Raw genomic sequence first — 22330 nt, 5'->3', positions numbered from 1 at the left:
GGACAAGCCCCTGGGAGACCTTTAATGGAATGAATCATCCTTGTGCCCATCCTACCCCGTGCCTCTCCTCCATACTGTCTTTCTGCTTCATTTCACACATGCTTGAGGCTCCCCTGGGCAGCTGAACATCTCCTCCGCCCCATCTTTCTAAAAGAGGGAGGGGTCAGAGCTCTCCTGCCAGCTGGGCTCTCTGCTGGCCGGCCCACTCAGCTGTGTCCTACCGCCCGCCGGCTTTGGGGGAACTGCTGATCTTATCCCTCCGAGGCTCAGGGAGAGTGTGTACCCCGTGCTTGGGTAGCCACCCCAGCTCCAGCAGCCTGTTCCAGGGAGCAGCCTCTCCTCCCCTGCTCCCCCTGCCATGAGGAAGGCACCCACGCTCTTCCTCCTCCTCACTGTGGTTTCCCTCTTCTGCAACGGTGAGTCACTTTTGGGGGAACTGGTCCCACCTGAGGGAAGGGGAACCTTAGGAAGTGGGGTACTAACTTCCAGACTCCAGGTGCCAGCTCCCTCTGGGAGCCAGGCTGAGCTGGAGTCAAGGTGAATGGCAGCTGGACAGTTTCCAGTATTCATTGGGACAGTTATCCAGAACCTAAAAGGGAGGAGGGTGGGGAGCGGGGGAGGGAGAGGAGCGGAAGGTGGGGAGGACAGTAGGTGGGGAGGAAGAGACGCTGAGTGTCCAGGAGTGCATCACCCATGAGAAGCCATGCCCACTAGACCCAGCTAGACAGAGCTTGGAAGAAAGACCAGCTCCAGAGAGCTGGGGGCACAGGCTGTCTCCAAAGGGCTCTTTCAGTCTTGAATAATAATAATAGTGAAATAACATTAATAATAACTATAATAATATAATAGTGTACAATATAATAATAGAATAAATAATAATAGCTCACATTGACATAGCACTTTACAAACATGATCTTGTTTGATATTCCCAGCCGTCCTGGGAGATAGAAGCTGTTACCATTCCCACTTTATAGATGAGGAAACTGAGGCTGAGACAGGTGGAGCAATTTGCTTAGAGTTCACACGGTTACTAAGTGCCTGAGGCAGGATTAGAATCCAGGTTTTCCTGATTTCAGGCTCAGCACTTTCTCCACTACTATGTCGCCTGATGTTGTGGGTGAGGATAACAGTAACTCACAATCTCATACCCTGATATTTATAAGTCACTTTTTTTTACACTGGCCCCATGAGATCATTTCCTTATGGGGCTGGGGTGGGGAAAAGAGAGAGAAGAAGAAAAGGGGAGAGAGAAAGGGAAGGAGAGAAGGAGTAAGAAAGGAAGGAGAGAGCAGAGGGGAGAGACAGGAGAGAAGGGAAAGAGAGAGAGGAAAGAAAGAGGGAGGGAGGAAGAGACAGGGAGAAAGAAAGAGAAAATCTGATTTATTGGTTGCTTGCTGTGCTAGATATTGTGAAACTCAGAGGTGAGAGGACTTGCCCAGGGTCACACAGCTAGTAAATCTTAGAGCTGGGCTTTGCAATTTAATAACTTCTATTTCTAAAGCATTTCAAGGTTTACAACACACAAAGTACTTCCTTCACAACTCTGTGAGGTCAATAGAAATTGTTATTTTCTCTGTAGGGCAGAAGAGGAAATGCAGGTGAATTGACTCAATCACAGTCCTTCAGTTAATAAATGTAAGATCCAGGAATGGAGCCCAGGCTTCATGGTATCCAGGACTCTCTCCTCCTTGTCCCACTGCCTCTTTGGAGGCTACAGTGGGGAGCTGAGATTCTCCCTCCCCCCCACCCCATGAGTGAGAGTGTTTTAGATATGGGGGTGGGGTGACCTTGCCAAACCTTTCTGGTCAGAGCTTGATTAGCTTAGTTTTTCTTTTTCGAGTCCTGGGTCAAGCACAGACAGCATTCTGAAGTAGGCATTGGTGAAAGGAAAGAAAAGAAAAGAAATGGAGTTGTAAAGCTCTGGTTTCCATGAACTGTCTGTCCCTAGGCGAGAAGACAAAATCACCTACTGAAAAACCTTTGGGGAAAGCACCTCCATTCCAACACTGAATCTTGGAAGTCCTCGGGTCCTCAGAACAGAGAATGTCAGAGTTGGGGGGGGGGGGGGGAGTTGTCTTCAGACAGGAGAGCTTCTCTTCCATCCTCCCCCAGGATCAGCTTAGAAGTCATTGGGAAATCTGCTAAAGTGAGGGTCGTTTGTCTGCATCTGCTTCTGGGACCCTTTGGGAGTGGGGGAATGGAAAGGGGAGGAGTAGAGACAATTCAGAATCCAATCAAGACCCAATCAAAACTTCCACAGCCTTGGTCTGAAAATGTTATTGGCTATGAGGTCACAGCCCTTTGAGTCTGCTTTCTTCTCCATCACACGAGGAGTGCAGACCAGGTAACCTCCAATATCTCTCCAGCTCTGACATTCTGCCCTGTGTTCTAAGGTTACTTCTGTCCATGACATTCTCTCTTTTAGACCGTTTAATGGCCTTCCCCTCTTTGTGGGATCTTGGAAAATTCCCTTCACCTCTCTCCCTGACTCAGTTTCCTTTCCCTGTAAAGGAGGGATTAGCACATCCTACCTCACTCTGTCAGCCTTAAAGTACTGTTATTACCATTCCAGAAGAAGTTGTTACTTTTCTTTGCAGAGAGAAATTTATGCAGAGCTAAAGCCAGGTTCCAGAATGAGACAGGTAAGCCTGGTGGGGGAGTGGGGAGAAGGTTGGTTTGCATTTAAAAATCTCCTCCTGAATGCATAGGTGGAGGAGGAAAGGGCACAGAAGCCACTGGACCTATGGCCTCTGGGACCAGAGAGGATCAAGCAGATCCAGTAAGAAGAGCTGACTTTGGAATGGAAAGGCCTGGGTTCAAATCCTGCCTCTCTGATGACCAGGGAAAAGGCACTTAACCTCCTTGGGCCTCAGTTTTCCCATCTGTAAAATGGGGTAGGGTTGTAGATGGCCTCTCTTCTAGCTCTAAATGCAGGATGGCCCTGGATCCAAGATCTTAACTGAAGAAAGCCTCTGAGGAAGCCTGATTGGCCTTGGGAGGCTATAAGGCCAAGATCATTTTGAGTAGCACAAAATGAAAGGGGAAACCAAGATTAATCAATGATTAACATCAAAGATGCCCTTCCAGGTACTTTAAACCACAACCCCCAAGTTCTTTTTAGTTACTACTGACATCTAGTGGTGTCCTTTGTATGAATCAGACCAGCAAGGGAACAGAATGAATCCTTTTTGGGGTTCAGAGATCCCCTCAACCCTTCTGAGGAGATTCAGTCTGGCTGGTTCTGTGCCAGCCCCCTGAACCTAGCAATGAAATTGTTGTGAGGATCAAAGGTGACAATGTGTGTAAAACCTGAAAGTGTATAAATGTTAGCCATTATAATCACAATAATTAAAACTGTTATTATCCAAGCCCAGAATACCTAGAAAAGAAAAAAAGAAAACCTGGGTTTAGACTCAGAGAACCTGGCTCAGACTCCAGGTCTGTTCCTGTATAGGACCTTGGATAAATCATTTCCTCTCTAAGACTCAGTTTCCTCACCTGAAAAATGAGGGAACTAGGGGTGACAGCCTCTGCCAGCTCAAGTCTCTGAGTGTTTGTTTCTTCACCTCATAAACTTGGGGTGCCACCCAATAGTAATCACTCACTTCAATTCAACAACATTTCAATTCAACATTCTTTAAGCTCCTACTATGTGTCAAGCTCTGCACTAGTGTTATAAGAACCTATGAGCTCTTCCTCCCCTTATTGAGAAGCTCTCATTTTCCAAACTTTCCTCTAGAAAACCTGGGGTGCATAGTGGGGACCTGCCTACCTCCCTTAAACTCTTGTCTCTACAAGGTTCTGCTAAGTTCTTGCAAAGATTGGGAACTGCCATACATGGAAAGATGTCTTCAGATTGGGAATTAGACCCACATGAGCTTGGGGTGTAGATAATAATAATCTCTGGCATTTACATAAAGCTTTGAGGTCTACAAAGTACTTTACGCACATTAATAAGAGCTGGCATTTATACAGAGATTTAATGTTGGCAAAATGCTTTATTATACATTTGAGTTTCGCTACAACCCAGCAAAGGAGGCATTTTATGGTTTTTATTATCTCCATTTTGCAGATGAGGAAACTGAGGCTCCAAGAGGTTAAATGAATCAGTCACAGAGCAGAGCCAGGACTCCAACCTAAGTCTCTCTTGACCCAAAGGACAGCAGTAATGCAAAAGATTTGTCTGCCCAGCCCTCTTTGGGTAATGCCTCTGCTGAGTCTCCTGGTGGGCTCTATCATCTGGGTTAGACTGGCAGAACCAACAGAAGCATTACTCAAGTCACAATGCTCACAAGAGAAATCAGTCAAAAGCTATTGGAGAGGAAAGTCACTCTTCCCTATGAGTGCCATGGAGAGGGCCAATCTATGTTGTTAGGGAGGATCCTTGATAGCAAAGCTACCTGTTCTGGTTAGGTCAGCCCAAGTCAAGTCTGCCATGAGACCTAGGCAAGGGGGGAGCCTGCCTCTGTGTCTGACAGAGAAGAAAATGTGGGACCAGGCAGCTGTGACTGAGCACTGGTCAAAGCAGACAGTCATGAGGCTGCCACGGCACAGGACCCCCGGAAACATCCTTTCACTCTCTACCACTCGACCACAGGATCACAGAATTTTGGAGGTGGAAGGGGCCACAGCAGCTATGCAGTCAAACTCATCACCTTTGGGCTGCTACTTAATAGCTACATACAGGATCCTGTTCAGGGGGCTAGAGGATCCCCGCCCTCTAGGAGTTTATGGCCCCACTCTGTGGTCCTCTCTTCTGAGGTGAGTCCTTGGCTGGGACCAACATTTCATGAAGAACTCTCACCATGCTCACTTGTTCCCTGGCCCCATTCCTCACTCTCTTGGCTTTTCCACCTCCTCCCAGAAGCCTTACTCTCCTATAGGGACCCTTGCCCCCACCTTTCCAATTTCCTTTTAGGTGTTGTCTTCCCCCATTAAAATGTAAGCTCCCTTAAGGGTAGGGTCTTTTTGTGGCTTGTATGTGTATTGCCATCACTTGGCATAGTGCCTGGCACAAAGGGATAACTTAATAAATTATCTATCTATCTATCTATCTATCTATCTATCTATCTATCTATCTATCTATCATCTATCTATCTATCTATCTATCATCTATCTATCTATCTATCATCTATCTATCTATCTATCTATCATCTATCTATCTATCTATCATCTATCTATCTATCTATCTATCTATCTATCTATCTATCTATCTATCTATCTATCTATCTATCTGTCTGTCTGATAAATACAAATGCATCTTAAAGTGCTTATTGTGTGCCCAGCATTTTGATAAGCACTGGGGATACAAGTAGTAAAAACAAGCCTCTCACAGATAATAATGTGGAGGAGGGCCCCATGCAGAGCAAATGGAAAGGCCCAGAGATCTGAGTGATTCAATAGATGGCAAGACCCAGGGGCCACCAAGGTGTTGAGTAGGTCAGAGGCAGTGCCCAAGGATCTGGAGGGCATATCGGTGGAGCTTCAAGGGCAGTGAGGGAGGCCATGGCAAGTCCTCAATCTTACAAGAAGGATTGCAGTTGGGTATGACATTTGAGCAGTGGGAAAAGTGGCCTCCAAGAATCCCAAGAAGGATTTTAGAAGTCCTAGAGCTGAAAAAGCTGTTAAAGATCTTCTAGTCCAAACTCCTGCATTTTATAGATGATAAAGCTGAGTTTCAGAGAGGTAGTGATTTACCCAAGGTCCCACAGGTAGGGCAGGGTAGACTCATGATGGGACAGGTCTTCTCATTCCAAATCCATGGTTCTTCCTACTTGGTATTGTCTGCCCACCCGAGGGCCATGCCACCCCTCCACCCCCCATCCCAAGCCAAACAGAGGCTTGGTCTTCTCAGGGCAAGCTGGGCCTGGTGCTCTGCACACAGTCAACAGAACCTCCAGGCAGTCTGGCTGACTCAAGGACTCCTCTGTTCGGGTCAGTTGATCAGGAATGGAGACATCAAGTGTAAGAAAATACTTGGAAGATTCCTTCAAGAGCTGATAAATATTATATCTGTTCTAAATAGGCAGTGAGTTGGAAAAAAGATGGGAAAGGATGAAAATATCTCCCTGCACCAGCTTGTTTTGGTCACCCCTCCAGATCTACTAATCTAGTGTCCACTTCAAGGGGTGCCCACCAAGGGATAGGGCCATAACTAGTGTAGGCCAACTTGGGGTTTGCCTCAGGGCACTGAAATATTTTAATTAATTAAATTTTAGTTTACAATATTCAGTTCCACAAGGTTTTGAGTTCCAAATTTTCTCCCCTTCTCTTTCCTCCCCCCTCCCCAAGACGGCATACAATCCAATGTCAGCTCTACAAATACATTCACCTTAAACATATTTTCACATTAGTCATGTTGCAAAGAAGAATTACAAACAATTAAATGAACCACAGGGCACTAAAATTTAAAGTGTGCTAATAGTATTGGTACCCCTTGTACTTGTACAAATGAGTTTGATTTGAGGAAACCTGCTTGGCATTTTCCCTGAAGGACAGAATTGTTAGCTAACAGTACTGAAGACAACTCTTGTTCTAAAGACCCCTCTTTGGAGGCTTTAGTATGTAGGAGCTGCCTCAGCCTCTCTACCCAACCAATTACATTGATTCAACTTCTATCGATTGTGAGCACCTCTTGGGGACTGGAGAATACAGTTTAAAAGCAGACTGTGCTTTCCAGAAGCTTACTGGGTATAGGGGAAATCCTGGACTTAACAGAAAAGGAGTTACAGCTCTACCATCGACTAGGACTCTCTGAGCCTCCATTTCCTCTTCTATAAAATGGAAATTACAACAGCACCTACCTCACAGGAACACTATGAGGATGAGATGAGAGTACAAATTTTGCAATCTTTAAAGTCCCTTGATCGCAGGCCCAATCGACATTGCCTTTGGTCATGGGATATAATTATGTACCATTTTCCAGGGAACTGCAAAATGGCTAATGCGGAAGAGAAGTTAATGGACTTTCTTCTGAACAAGACTAGGTACAATAACTTAATTCGCCCAGCCGCCAACTTTTCCCAGCTCGTGTCTATCAAGCTGCAAGTCATCCTGGCCCAGCTCATAAGTGTGGTAAGTCTCTGAAGGTTACTCAGGCCATTGTGTCTCTTGTTTGCATTTAAGGATGGCAGGCTTTTAGCAGCCAGGAGTGGAGGTGGGCAGAGGAAGGTTTTGTTAGCCCTCTACAACAGGTCATGAATCCAACCGAAGGAGGGTCTTCTTAGGAATTTTCCTAGAGCTACTAGGCCTGGGAAATGTTGAGTAGGGAGCACATACTGGGGAACCTAGTCCAAGATCTGGTACTAATTAGCTGTGTGACCTTGGGAAAATTATTCCACCTGTCTGGGCTTTGGTTTCCTTTTTATCTGCAAAATGAGAAATGACAAGATTTCCAGAGCAGTCACTGGGCACACCCTGGAGTTAAAGTAATGATCTTAGAAATGTTAACTTAGGCATGCAGCAAATTGAACCTGGGGTTCTAGTCTCTCAAAGACCAGTCTTCTGTCCTGGGACTCTTGGCAACTCTCCCATCTAGAGAAGGCATCACAAGATATCCAGGGGGCACACACAAGGCATGACTTACTAGTTACTCTGTCTAGAGGAAGGTTTTTTCAACTACTCAAAAGGGAAGGTCCCTGAGGATACAGACACCACCTTATGCATCAAATGACCTTGAGTTGCTTTATCTCACATGTACATTCTTATTCTCTGCTCAGCGCTTAGAATAGTACCTGGCACATAGTAGGTACTTCATAAATGCTCGTTGACTGTCTAGCTGACAATGAGGTTATGGTTGGTCTAATAATAACACTCATTCGTATAGTTCTTTCCCCCTTTTTAAAAATTTTCAACAGATTTTCTTGATCTCTTATGTTTTTACATTGCCTACCCATCCTCCTCCCAGAGAGCCATCTCTTGTAACTAAATTTTTGTTTAAAAAGAGAAAGAAGGAAAAATAAATTCTGCAAAACCAATCACCCCATAGAAAAAAGCTGGCATTATATACAATGTTCCATACCTCCTGACCCCCTTCCTTCTGCAAAGGAGTGAAGGAGATGTCTTATTAAAAAATTGTTATTATTTTATTTAAGTTTTTTATTTTCAGTTCTAAATTCTTTCCCTCCTTCTACCCCTCCCCTACTACAAGAAATACAATATTCATTATACATATGAAGTCATGGAAAACATTTTCATGTTAGCTGTGTTGCCAAAAAAAAGGCAAGAAAAATAAAGCGAAAAAATATGCTTTGATGGACAGTCAGAGTTCATCACTTCTCTCTCTGGAGGTAGACAGCATTTTTCATCATGAGTCCTTTGGAATTGTCATGGATTGTCATATTGATCAGAGCAGCCAAGTCTTTCACAGCTGATTCTTGTTACAATGTCGCTGTTACTAGTCCAATATTCTCTTAGAGAGGAGTCTTCTCATATCTCTTCATTCAAATCCCATCTGATCTTCATGATTTGGTTACTTTCACTTTTGATTTTGTTTACCTGGTTGTTCTTCCCATTTCCACTGTGTATATTGTTTTCTTGGCTCTGTCTTCTTCACTCTGCATCAGCTGATATAGATTTTTCCATGCTTTTCTGTATCTATCACACATATCATTTCTTACAGCACAGTAATAATACTCCATTACATCCAAGGATCATAATCTGATTAGTCATTCCCCAACTGATGACCACTACTTTGTTCCCAGTTTTTTGCTACCTCAAAAAAGTACCACTATAAATATTTTGATGTCGACGATACCTTCCTGGTCAATAACCTCCTTGGGTATGTGTCTAGTGGTGGAATCTCTGAGTCAAAGAGGATGGACATTTTAATCACTTTCTTTGCATCATCCCAAATTGCTTTCCAGAATAATTGTGCCAATTCACACAGCACCACCAACAGTGCAGCATTATTCCTGCTTTTCCCCAATCCTTTCAACATTGACTTTTCCCATTGTATAGTTCTTTAAGATCTGTTAAATATTCCCTTCATAAAAACCTTGTGAAGAAAGCATGTTATTATTATTCCCATTTACAGATGAGAGAACAGTCTCTGAAAAACTAATAGACTTGCTTTTGACTACAAAGATAATTAAATGTTTGAAGGGGAATTTGAATCTAGGTATCCAGATTTCCAGGTCAGTGTGCTATCCACTATGCTAAAATGCTTCTATCCCAAAGTTCTATCACCTTTCTCATGTCCTGGACCTCTTGGGCAGTCCAGTGCAACCTCTGGACCCTTTCCCAAAATGTGATTTTTAAATGCACAAAATACAATACATAGGATTACAAAAAGAATCCAATTTTATTGCAATAAAGTTGTGGGGTTTTTTTCCATTCAAATTCACAGACACCCCACCCCCCACCCCACCCCCCCCGCCGAAATCCATCCATGGACACCAAGTTAAGGAGCCCCGATCTAACTGGTCAAATAGCAGCAACATTCACTTATGGCTCCCTGTGATCTTAGAAATCTGATCCTAATATGCCAGAGAGAATAGAGAAGAGTGCTCAGGGACGCAGCTGTTACTGACTTGGTGACTCAGTCACCATTGCATAGGCTGGCTTTCATTGCTCTTAAGATCTTGAGCAGCTCCCAACATTTATACACCCTTGTGTGTCAAGGGAATACGTGGATGCAGAGTCACATTTTCCCTTGGAATCCTTTATTATTATATTATAATATAAATTATAAATAATTATAAACATTATAGTCTTATATTGTAATTGTGGAGATGTGTTCCCAAAGGAATCATTTTCACACAAGCAAGGGAGGTAGCCTGGGAGGGTGGAAGAGTTCAGGACCATGAGGCCATGACTTCCCAGGTTCACACACAACACAGGGGAATGATGGGATTACCGGACCCTAAATTTAGATCTGGGAGAGACTTTAGAGAGATCTCTAATCCACTCCCCTGAGAATCCAAACAGAGGTGAAGTGACTTGCCCAAGGTCACACAAGTGGACACAGCAAAGCTAGTCCACCCTCTTTCTTGTGCTATGTAGCTTTCTTTGATTTAGACTCGCTGTCTCCATGGCCCTTCCAACAACCCTGTCTAGTGGAGGTCTTACTCCAGAGGAAGTCTTCCTGGAGCAATGGGTTGCTGGAGCTGCTTTGTTTTTGTTACTGAGATCCCACTTAGCCTTCTCCCTCTGCCTCAGTTTCCCTCTCTATCTTCCCATCATGGAGCTCAGTCCCTTTAGCAGAATGGTCCACCAGTGAAAAACACTATCCCAGACATTGGAGTCTGAGCCAGGAGCCTTGGGTTTGCATCTCAGCTCTGACATCGAGTTCCCCCCCACATACACACACATGATAAGATCAGATGAGTCTTAATGTCTTCCTCTATAAAACTGACATGATAACCTTTTGGTTTCAACTCTGATACTTAGTTATATGATGAGGTGTGACCCTGGGCAAGTCACTTAACGCAAATATGTGTAAAGGGGCCAACTTTGTGCCAGGTACCTGGTAGATACTAGAGATACATAGACTAAAACAAAAGCTGGTTCTTGGCCTTGAGGAAATAGGGAGATCTGGAAGAGCTTCTTCTCTACCTGAAGCAGTTAGGTGGTACATATAATGGATAGGTTGCCCAGAAAAATTCATCAATATTGTACGTCAGTTTCATGATGGCATGTTTGCCCAGGTTCTGGATAATGGACAATGCTCTCATGCCTTCCCAGTCACTAATGGAGTGAAACAGGGCTGTGTGCTTGCTCCCATGCTTTTTAGCATGATGTTTTCAGCCATGTTGTCAAATGCTTTCAATGAGGATGAACATGGCATCAAGGTCAACTACTGTACTAATGGTAAGTTCTTCAATTTGTAAAGGCTACAAGCCAAGAGCAAAGTAAAGAGAGTGTTGGTGCATGATTTTCTGTTTGCAGAAGATTGTGCCCTCGATGCAGACTCTGAAGCTGAGATGCAACAAAGTATGGATCAATTCTCTGCTGCCTGTGCTAATTTTGGCCTAATAATTAATACCAAGAAACACAGGTGCTCCATCAGCCACCACCATACCAACTACATGTGGAACCATCAGTTACAACAAATGGAGAAATTTTGAATGCTGTGGATAAGTTCACCTACCTTGGTAGTGTACTTTTCAGGGATGTACACATTGACAATGAGGTTGATGCACACATTGCCAGAGCTAGCTCAGTGTTTGAGAGACTCTGAAGAAAAGTTTGGAAGAGAAGAGGCATCAGACTGATTACCAGACTAAAGGTCTACAGAGCCATTATGCTGCAAAACATGGACAATCTACCAGCACCATGCCAGGAAACTGAATCACTTCCATTTGAACTATCTTTGGAAGATTCTGAGGATCACCTGGAAGGATAAAGTATCAGACACTGAAGTCCTTGCTCAAGCTGAACTGCCAAGCATTCAAACTATGCTTCAAGGAGCGCAACTCCAATGGGCTGGCCACATTGTTTGAATGCAAAATATACTTGCCAAAAAGACTATTTTATGGAGAACTCACATGGGGCAAGTGATCACATGGTAATCAGGAGAGGTGATTCAAGGACACTCTCAAGGTCTCTCTCAAGAACTTTGGATTTGACTGTGCAACATGGGAGACACTGACACAGGACCACTCAGCATGGCATGCCCACATAAGAAAAGATGCTGTGCCCTATGAGCAAAGCAGAATTGAAACAGCACAAAGTAAACACAGGAGGCACAAATCTGGGATATTCACCCCAAAAATTCATACAGACTATCTGTGCCCAACCTGTGGTAGAGCATTCTGAGTTTGTATTAATCTGATCAGCCACAATCGGATACACTGAAAGTTCACTTTATCATGGTGATGTCATTTTGGTCCTCTTCAAGAAGCAAGGACAAGAATCAACCAACCACCCACAGTGGATAGAATGATGGACATGGAGTCAGGAGGATCTGTTCAAAATGGTACCTCTACCAAATGCAGCTGTGTGGTCTCAGTCTCAGTTTCTTCCTCCGTCAAATGGGAATAAACATAGCCCCTCCATCACAGGATTGTGGTGAAGACCAAATGAGATCATTATGTAAAACGCTTTGCAAAACTTAAAGTCCTGTGCAGAAGGTACTTCTTATTGTTATTGTTGAAGGGACCAAGTGAGATAATAGAGAGAAAAGTACTCTCTGCAAGCCTTAATGTTGTTGTTGTTCAGTCATTTCAATTGCATCTGACTCTTAGTGACCCCATTTGGGGTTTTCTTGGCAGAGATACTAGAGTGGTTTGCCATTTCCTTCTCCAGCTCATTTTACAAATGAGGAAACTGAGGCAAACTGGGATGTGGGGATGTGACTTGTCCAGGGTCACACAGCTACTAAGTATACAAGGCTGGATCTGAATTCAGGACTTCCCAACTCTAGACCCAAGGCTCTGTCCATTTCACCACCAAGCTAGTGTACAAACCTTAAAGGACTTTTAAAATGTTAGACACTGTTACTGAATGCTGATTTTATGCTCCTTTTGTGTTTCCCCATCAGAAAATAAAACGGATGAGCTGGATGAATTCTAAAATCCCCTCCAGCTGTGCTCCTTGCTTCACACAGTTCAGGCAGCCTCCCCCCACAGGGTTTGGAACAGGCTGGCACAGCCTGGGGCCAGCTCTGGGCAATAGCTGGAGCGAAGACTGATGGTGTCTCTGGCTTCTGCCAGTGAGTCCCAGAAAGCTCAGGATGCATCACAGATCACTAAAGGGGCAGTGAATTGAGTGAATCCTGGAGAAAAACAACAGGCAGTTGGCTTCCCTCTCAATCAATACCTAGTTTGCTGAATCAATTAAATCTTATTAGGGATGAGCTGAGGGGTTGACCAGTCAGGGCTGGTGCTTGGGCTCCCTGCATCCCTACTAAAGGCTTCAGCTTAAGGCTTGTTTGACTCGGGGGCAGAAGGCTGCAGATGCTGCCCTGATTGGCCTGATTGGCTTAAGGGAGGCACCCACAGTAGGGCCAAAGCATAGCCCAAGGCCTTTGGCCATCATCTCCAGTGAGCTACAGTCAGCTGGGTTTCTGGAAGAGTTCAAGGGCAGAAAAAGCTGCCTCCAAATTCACTTTCTCTGGCTGGACTTCCTGAATCCTCATGTGTGAAATGAGTACCTGAAGGCTGTCACATTTTCTCTTTGAGTTCTGTTATAACTTTGCAGATGTGTTCCCAAAGAAATCATTTTGATGCAAGGAAAGGAGATAGCATGGAATGGTAGAAGAGTCGAAGAGTCAGAGGACATAAGTTCAAATCCTATCTTACTACTTGGGTGACCACAGACAAGTCACTTATTAGCACTCAGTCTCAGTTTCCTTATCTGGGAAGTGAGGATATCCTACTAGATGGCCTTTAGGATCCTAAGTAATAAAGGTCACACTCAAGAATGGTAATGTTTAGAGTTTGGAGGGAAAGAACCCTGGTCTTGGGACCTTGAATGCTGGCTCTGCCCCTAGCTCTGCCCCTGTCTGTCAGTGTGACCTTGGGCAAGTCACTGATACATTCATATTTATACATCAGTTACTCATAATAGTATGCCTTTTAGACTTTAAACAGGATCATTGATACTGAACAATAAAGCTAAAGAAATAATAGTAATAATTTAAAATGATAGTATAACAAGCACTTATCTATTAAAGCAAATCCACGAATAATAAATACATCATAATTCACACATAAACCTCAGTCAAACTCTTACTGATTCACTCAAAAACTATTTTAAAGGGTAGGCTGGCAGATACACATACTCAGGAAAATTCACAATTTGGTTTCCTTTTCCTTTCTGAGGAACTGTCAATGAAAGTTCTTTAATGATGTAGCTTCTGTGGTAAATTGAGTCTTCCATATCTAACTTGAATTGGTCCAAGCTTTGCTTGACTAATACCTTACTGTGCATGATACCTCAGCCAAACTAATTTATCCCACTGAATATCTCCTTTGATTCCCTGATTCCAATCTGTTCCTCTGCTCTTCTGTATTCGTTAATAGCAACTGTAATGTCTGTCACTTCCAACTTCGAACTTAAATGATTTACTTGTGAAATCTGTCTTTTTCCTCCTTCCTACTTTCTCTCATCTTTCTAGGTTCAGACTTTTGGCCCTCTCTTTAAACGACTCCACCTTAGCTTATGGTCACTAATCAAATTCTTATCTTCTATCTATGCTCAGATAAATTATGTTTGTCTTAAAATTCTGCAATAGTCCTGGTATCCATACCTCACTAGTATATAATAGTCTGTCACATTCAAAATTCAGCAAGAGAAATTGTCTCAGAGAAGTAAAGTGACTTAAATGACAGTACCAGGATTAGAAAAATCCAGCCAGCCCTCTTCTTATTACGCCATATTGAAGGACATCCTACCCTGGTAGTTGGCTTGAAGCTAACTTCCTTTTCCCTAAGCACAAAGAAGGAGGAATCCTTTATATTCCCAAGAAGAATAGGATCATAGAATCAGACTTATAACTAGAAAAAATCTTAAGGAGATGATCTAGGCTAATCCCTACGTTTTACATGTGAAGAAACAAGCTGAAAAAGACCAAGTAATTTATCCAAGGTCACCCAAAGAGAAGCCAAGATTTCACCATAAGTCCTTTGACTCCAACCCCAGAGTTCTTGGTAGTATGCCATGCTAAATCCTAGCCAATGGACCCAATTCAAGTCTATTTAATTCAACAAACATTGATTAAAAGCATTCTATTTGCCAGCCCGTCTTCTGTGCTGGGGCCATAAAGATGGAAAAATGATGGCTTGTGGAGTTTGTGCCCTTAATAGGAAAGACATCACATGTACACAAACTTGGTACAAGGCATAATATAATGGCACAAAGCATAGATCCAGACAAAGTAGCTAAGGCAGTTTGAGCCAAGATGATCCTGACAGCACTTTTCCTTCTTTAGAATGAACGGGAGCAGATCATGACCACCAACATCTGGCTCAAACAGGTACGTGAGCCAGGGCTTTGGCATCCTTGAGCAAGCAGAGGCCATGGCCCATGGGCTGCCAGGAAGACTGTAGTCTAACAAACCCAATTTGTGCCCTCCCCCCAGCTTTGGACCTTTCTGTTCCTGACTCCCTAAGTCCCTAAGTGTCAAAGTCCAGTTTTGAACTTCAATCCAACTTTCTGTTTAGTTCTTTGGACCATGGCCTTTCTCCCTTATCCTGTTGCCTAGGCTTGTTCTCTCTCCCCAAGCCTGTTAATTACTGCTGTCTCTAGAATGACTCCATTTCCACTGTCCTACTTCCTCATGTAGGGAGCAAAGACTGGACAGGTGGGTGTTCTGCAGCTTTCTCTCTTTGAGTCTCAGGTTCCCATCTTGTAATCCAACCAGGACACTGATGGATCATGTTTTCCTCTGAGTCTGTTAAAGTTTGTTCATCTGTAAAAGAGATGAGAATGGGGCTAGCATTGCTTAAGCTGAGGTCCATAAACTTATTTTTCAAAAAGTATTCTAGTAACTGTATTTCACTATAATGGGTTTCCTGTGTCATTCTCAGTATTTTATTTGATGCATTTAAAAACATGATTCTGAGAAGGGGTCCATAGGTTTCCCCCAGAGCACCATGAAACCAAGGAATCCCTAGACTAGATGGGCTCCCTTTAAGCTCTGACATTCTATAATTCTGTGACCCAGTCTAAATATTCATTCCATCTTGCCCTCCTCCCCACACCCATCTCCAGGAGTGGACAGACTATCGCCTGGCTTGGAACTCATCACAGTACGAAGGCGTAAACATCCTCAGGATCCCCTCAAAGCGCATCTGGCTCCCAGACATTGTGCTTTACAACAAGTGAGTGAGAGAGCCAGGGCAGGGCCCCAAAGCAAGACTGGGAAGGGGAGTCACTGCTTGGCCAGAGCCCATGACAGCAGTTCTATGCCAAGGGCCTCATCTGTGCTAGAGCAGACTGGAATCACCACCTCCCAGACTGGCCGAGCCGCTTCTGGCTCAGAGAATTCTCAGTTCTAAGATCCCTCCCATCTCTGACACTCTACAGCCTAAGGTCTCTCTTAGCTGGGACATCTTCTGGCTCCAGTCTTACTTTCAAATTGTTGATATTCCCATTAAATGCATGGTCTTTATAAAGGAGTCTTGGGGATCATTAAATCTAAGTCCCTAATTTGAGAAAATTGAGGCTGGAAGGTGAATGGATTGGAGAGGGAAGAGGCTGGATGCAGGCCATTCCAACAGACCAGGCAAGAGGTGATGAGGGCCTGAATTAGGGTGGCAGCTGGGTGGGTATAAGAACAAGAGAGAATCAAGAAATGTGGTGAAATTGGTAGGACCTGGCAACTGATGTGGATGGTGGGGACTTGAAGCATGGGCACGAGTGGAGGGCTAGCTCATCTTTTATGCATAGCTATGACTTTTTTTTACAAAATCAGATAACCAGAATGGGGGTTACCTAGACAGAAGTGTTGAGATTATTAGTACATTCCTATTTCATCACACAAATAAACATGCTAATTAGTGGCAGAGACAGGACTAGAACCCAGATCTCCTGGTTCCAAATCTCATACTGAAGTTCTCTTTCCTAAAGTTCTCCTTGGTCATTAAACAAATAGCAATCAATCCACTGGCAAGGTATTGACCAGATCAGTGCCATGTATTGTGCTAGGCCCTGGGATGCAAGCATAAAGAAGGGGTGAAGGAGGGGTGGGAAATAGAATGAGTTATGTTTGGGACACGTCAAGTTCCTTGCTCTTGCTCACCCATCTTCCCTTTTCTTTTGCTCCCCTGCATTCTCCTCAGTGCCGATGGTACCTATGAAGTCTCTGTGTACGCCAATGCTGTGGTGTCCTCCAATGGCAGCATTTTCTGGTTGCCCCCAGCCATCTATAAGAGCGCCTGCAAGATTGAAGTGAAGCATTTTCCCTTTGATCAACAAAACTGTACACTCAAATTCCGATCCTGGACCTATGACCACACTGAAATTGACATGGTCCTCAAGACGCCCACTGCCAGCATGGACGACTTCACCCCTAGCGGAGAATGGGACATTATCGAACTCCCAGGACGAAGGACAGTCAACCCCTTGGACCCCAGCTATGTGGATGTGACTTATGATTTTATCATTAAGAGGAAGCCCCTTTTTTATACCATCAATCTCATCATTCCCTGTGTGCTTATCACATCCCTCGCTATTCTGGTGTTTTACCTACCCTCGGACTGTGGTGAGAAGATGACACTGTGCATCTCAGTCCTGCTAGCCCTAACTGTCTTCCTCTTACTGATTTCCAAAATCGTCCCCCCAACCTCCCTGGATGTCCCACTCATTGGCAAGTACCTCATGTTCACTATGGTGTTAGTGACATTCTCCATCGTCACCAGTGTATGTGTCCTCAATGTGCACCACCGCTCCCCCAGCACTCACACAATGGCCCCCTGGGTCAAGCTACTTTTCCTTGAGAGGTTGCCCACTTTTTTGTTCATGAAACGCCCAGAGAATAACCCCAGCAGGCCCCAGTTTGACCAACGCCGGAGGAACAGGTCCGAATCCCCCCACCATGCCAGCACAGGAAACCTCTACAGGAATTCCATGTACTTTGTGAATCCCACCTCGCCCCCAAAGATGGCAGCTGCTGCTGACAGCTCAGGGGGCCAGAAGGATTTCCGCTTCAGGTCCTCCAAGAGGTATCAGCCGGAAGTGCAGGAAGCCATTGACGGTGTGAGCTTCATAGCAGACCACATGAAAAGTGATGACAGCGACCAATGTGTAAGTCAGCTCACTCCCAGAGAAAGAAATGGAGGGTGAGGGGGTCATCACATCTCTTTCCTGGACCTTCCCAAAGTCACTGTTGGACTCAGTTGCTCACACTAGCTTATCTGGCACATAGATCCTAGAGCTAGAAGGGGCCTCAGAGGCCATGGAGTCCAACCCTCTCATTTTACAGATGAGGAAACTGAGGCAGAGAAGAGTGACCTGCACAAGGTCACACAAGTAATAGCAAAGTGGGGATTTGAAGCCAGATCCTTTGACTCTAAACTCAGTATGCTTTTCACTACGGCAGCCTGCCTCCCTAAGTAACTCTAGCTTGTGTCTTTTTCCTTCAATACTGTCCTTCTATCTGTGATCTCTACTGTATATAAATAGTGCACGCGCGCACACATACACACACACACACACACACACACACACACACACACACCACTTTGAATTCAGTGCTGTCAAACAGAAATTCATGAGAACCAAAAATAACTTAGTGTGGAGAAAGATGGGGCAGCCCCACCGAGTCTTCTGAACGGGAACTTGTTCCAGATGTCTGCAATCTAATTGGAAACTTAATTAGCCTGAGCACACACAGCAGGCTCTAATTTGCTGCCTCCTGAAAACAGGTCCATGGCATAGTAGGGTCCATCGTTTTCCACATTATAGATGCTAACCATTGTCTCTGCCAACATTCAGTCAGATCTGTTCACACGATACCATGCAGAGTTGTAAATAGGAATGCTCACACCAGGCCAGATTCAGTTGGCCATAGGGAGGATGGAGGGAGGGATGAAAGGTTAGCACATGAGACCCAGAAGAGTGGTTGGAGCAGCCTGGGGGAAGATCACTTTGGGGAGCAAGCATCTCCTTTGCTCCCTTCACATTTGACATGTTGAATCGAAGCCCCAGTCACTCAGTCCTAGTTACAACTCTGACACTGAGGGTAGTTACTGGCCTGCAGACCTGATGTCGTTTACAGCTTTACAGTCGTTTACAGTCAAGACTAGGAAGCATAAAGAGAAGAGAGGGTAAAAGTTACTAAGACAAACATTTTATTTTGGGGTAAATAAAATAGCAGCAATTGACAGATGGGAACCACGGAATGCCTGTGGAATTTTAAACTCTAGAGCACTGAGCTTGAGAGACAGAAGGTCTAGGTCCTAGTCCCTCTCTGTTACTCAGTTAACCTGTGACAAATCATTTCTAGTCTTGGGACCTCAGTATTCCAATCTATAAAGTGAGGAGATTCATAGGTTCATAATATTTCAAGTTGGATGGGACCTTCTCATGTAGTTCAGTTCTTTTATTTTATTGAGGAAACTGAGGCTCTGACATCCCCTGTTCTAAGAACCCTCCCAGCTCTGACATTCCATGTTCTAAGGCCACTCCCAGTTCTGATGTTTTATGTGGTAACATCTTTTTCAGCTGACTTTCTTTGTTCTCTGTTCTAACTTTTTTCTTACATCTGATATTCTACATTCAAAGTCCCCCTCCCTAGACCCTGACATTGTGTTCTAATGGCCTTTTCAGCCCTTACCTTCTATGTTCTGAGATCTTTCCTAGTTCTAATATTCAGTGATTAGGAAGATGGGGTTACAATGGAAATCAAGGGACCTGGAGTTGAATCCTGACTAACAACCTGGGTGTTTTGGGCAGATGGCTAGAAGTAGCTAAACTAGGCAATACAATGGATCAGGCTCTAAGCCTGAAGTCAGAACAACCCTGCTACTTACTAGCTGTGTGAGCTTCATTAAGTCATAGACCTTCTCATCTGTAAAATGGGGGAAATAATCGCCATCTACTTCCCAGAACTGTTGTGAGGATAAAATGAGATAATATTTGTAAACTTATATAAATACTAAGCCACTGCTATTATTATGAAACCCTGCCAGGCCTCAGTTTCCCTACCTGTGAAATTAGGAGGTTGGGCCATGTGACCTCTGAGGTCTCTTCTAGCTTCTAGATCTATGATTCTGTTATTCTAAGCTAACTTTTCCCCAAAGTATAGGGGGAAAGTGTTCTCAGGGAGTCCAGAGATGTTCATTAATCCCAGGAATATCTCCAAATGGGGAGACATTTAAGAAAATAATTCAGACAGAATAGTATGCATGTGTGCATTTGGGCATGTGTGCACACGTTCATGTGTGCATGCACATGCATATATGTATGTGTTCGTGTGTGCATGCACATGTGTGTATGTTTGTATAAGTATAAGAAATAGCAGCTATTCCTGTTTACAGTGTTGGCCTAGAAAATAAACTGAGCATTATAATTTCTAGGTGCCTTGCAGAAGGAATGCAGGGTTTTATGGTCCCTGTGGATACCTTTAGCTGTTCAGGTCTGAAATCTTCCTTCTGGACTTGGCTAATTCTGAGATTTCAGATGAATGGCAGAGGGAGCCAATACAGAGGGCAAAGGGCCCAAAGAAAGGAGTGCTTTCTGGATACCAGTGTGACTCATTTTTTTTAACTCAGAACATTTTTATTTTACATGGACTGACCTTTCTATCTGATAGTGACATTTTCTATCCACTGATTGATTCCTCCCTTCATTCGATAGAGATTTATTAAGCATTTACTATAATAATAACTCGAGAGGCCTCATATTACACCGTCAGAAAGACCTGCAATATCAGCCATATCCTTGCCGCAGACTGAGAAGAAATTATTGTTATATAGAAATAAGAGATTGTTTGACTCTAGACCTCTCAAACTAGAAGGGACATTGGAGATCATCTAATCTAAACCCCTCATTTTACAGTTGAGGAAACTTAGGCCCAGAGAATGGAAGTAGATTACCCACGGGCATGCAGGTAGGCATAGAAGCAGGATTCAAACCCAGGACCCCAGCTTCTAGAACTATTGCCCCCCTTATTACATTACCTCACTGACTTATCCAAATCTATGCACTAATAAAGGATCAGCGCCAAGACTCAAACCCAGACATCCTGGTTCCAAACTTAGCATTAAGATGCTCTTTCCAAAATCTCCTCATGGTCATTAAATAAATGACAATTGATCAGATGGTAAGTGTTGATTAAGTAAGTGCCTGCTATGTGCCCAGGATTGTGCTAGACACTGGGGGTACAAGTACAATGAATAAAATCATTCCTACCTGCAAGATTACACTCTAAAAGTCAACTCTGGAAAGATTTATGTTGTGGCTACTGCTAATAATTAATCATCATTATCATCATAACTGATAATTCCATACTATTTTACTGTATGCAGAGCATTTTAATATACATTAATTAGTAATATACATTTGAATGTTTTAGTAAGAAAACACTCTGATCACTATCAAATTGTTTAATCCCTCTAACAACCTTTTTTTCTCTCCCTTTCTCCCATCTCATTTCATGCTTCCTTTTCCAGGTCATCGAAGACTGGAAATACGTGGCTATGGTAGTGGACAGGCTCTTTCTCTGGATATTTATATTCGTCTGTGTCCTGGGGACTGCTGGCTTATTCCTGCCCCCTCTCTTTCAAAACTACTCTCCACCCTAGGGTTCTTGACCACCCTGATACCCCACCTCCCCCTACAGACTACATCCACCAGAAGGAGTTCTGTCCAGTAAGGGCTGGGGTCTCTTAGAAGGTGATGTCATTTCTGTCTTTTCAGAGAGTGGAGAGAAAAAGAGAAAGAGATAGAGGAGAGGCAGGGAGAGAGAGAGAGAGAGAGAGAGAGAGAGAGAGAGAGAGAGAGAGAGAGAGAGAGAGAGAGAACCCCTTTCATCTGTTAAAACAAAGTGTGCACCTTACAGAGTGTGCTGAGGGTCTCTGTGTCTGCCACATGCCCAGTGGGTCTGACATTTGCAACTGAATTCAAAAGGACAGGAAGTTGAAGATACCTCCCCCCCTTTCTACTATGTTTTCTAACCTTCCCCTCCCCCTAGATCTGTACCCCTACTGTTTCATAAGAAACAATTACTAAATATATTTCTTCCCTCTGGTTTTTACTCATTTGCTATTCAAAAGTTGCTTTGAATAGTGACAGAAACAAAGGTGTATGAAATACCTGGTCTTAAGCCTTTTTGTTGAGAGTCTTATTAGTGGAAACCAAATAAACATACCAACAGTGAATGTTTCTTTCATCTATTGTTGGATTCAATAAAATCTGGTTGCTTGGGTAGAGGGGATCTTGGGAGTTGGGCTATGGAATTAGGATGGCTGAATTGCAGGGCCAGAATGCCCCAGAGGTCAGTTCGTCCACGTTCCTTCCTACAGTCCAGGGCAACTCCTTTATAGCCTCCCTACTAGGAAGTCATCTCAATTTAGCATGAAAACCTCCCACCATGGGGAGCTCATTACTTCACCAGGCAGCCCTATGCTATTGTCAATCAACTCTTGTTATCAAAAATGTCATTGGACAGAGGCAGGTTTTGCTTCACTATGAGGAAGATCTTCCTAAAAAGAAGAGACATTGAAAACTAAAAGTCCATGCCTTGTGAAGTAGTGAATTTGCCATCATTAAAGGCCTTCCATTAAAGGCTAGGTGATCACTGCTTGGAGATTTTGTCCCAAGGATTCCAGAAGCACGGCAGGCTCAGAAGGCACCAGATGACTCTATCATACTATCTATGACACCTCCTGGGGAAGAAGCCACAGACTAATACCCCACCCCAACACCCATGCACACATGTGCCGCC

At 43.9% G+C, this 22330-nt stretch overlaps 1 protein-coding gene across 2 annotated transcripts; it reads left to right on the top strand.

Moving 5' to 3' along the window:
* Nucleotides 1–214: 214 nt before the first annotated feature.
* CHRNB4 (cholinergic receptor nicotinic beta 4 subunit) lies at nt 215–21764 on the top strand. Of its 2 annotated transcripts, XM_072628623.1 has the most exons (7): nt 215–416; nt 2598–2642; nt 6926–7074; nt 14873–14917; nt 15655–15764; nt 16725–17688; nt 21057–21764. In XM_072628623.1, exons 1-7 carry the CDS (start codon nt 359–361, stop codon nt 21186–21188), a joined length of 1503 nt encoding a protein of 500 aa, XP_072484724.1. In that variant the 5' UTR covers nt 215–358; the 3' UTR covers nt 21189–21764. The 2 variants fall into 2 exon arrangements, with proteins under 2 accessions (XP_072484724.1, XP_072484726.1); XM_072628625.1 differs by lacking the exon at nt 2598–2642 and having other exon boundaries at nt 223–416.
* The last annotated feature ends 566 nt before the right edge of the window (nt 21765–22330 follow it).

Source organism: Notamacropus eugenii, chromosome 1 (assembly GCF_028372415.1).
Source record: "Notamacropus eugenii isolate mMacEug1 chromosome 1, mMacEug1.pri_v2, whole genome shotgun sequence".
NCBI lineage: Eukaryota > Metazoa > Chordata > Mammalia > Diprotodontia > Macropodidae > Notamacropus > Notamacropus eugenii.
This window is presented reverse-complemented; position numbering and strand designations above follow the sequence as displayed.

Bases quoted from the DNA above. Each gene is read 5' to 3' on its own strand.
- CHRNB4 (XM_072628623.1), top strand. From the start codon at position 359: ATGAGGAAGGCACCCACGCTCTTCCTCCTCCTCACTGTGGTTTCCCTC. The intron at 14,918-15,654 runs GTACGTGAGCCA...ACCCATCTCCAG, and splicing joins CCAACATCTGGCTCAAACAG to GAGTGGACAGACTATCGCCT. The intron at 17,689-21,056 runs GTAAGTCAGCTC...TTCCTTTTCCAG, and splicing joins GTGATGACAGCGACCAATGT to GTCATCGAAGACTGGAAATA.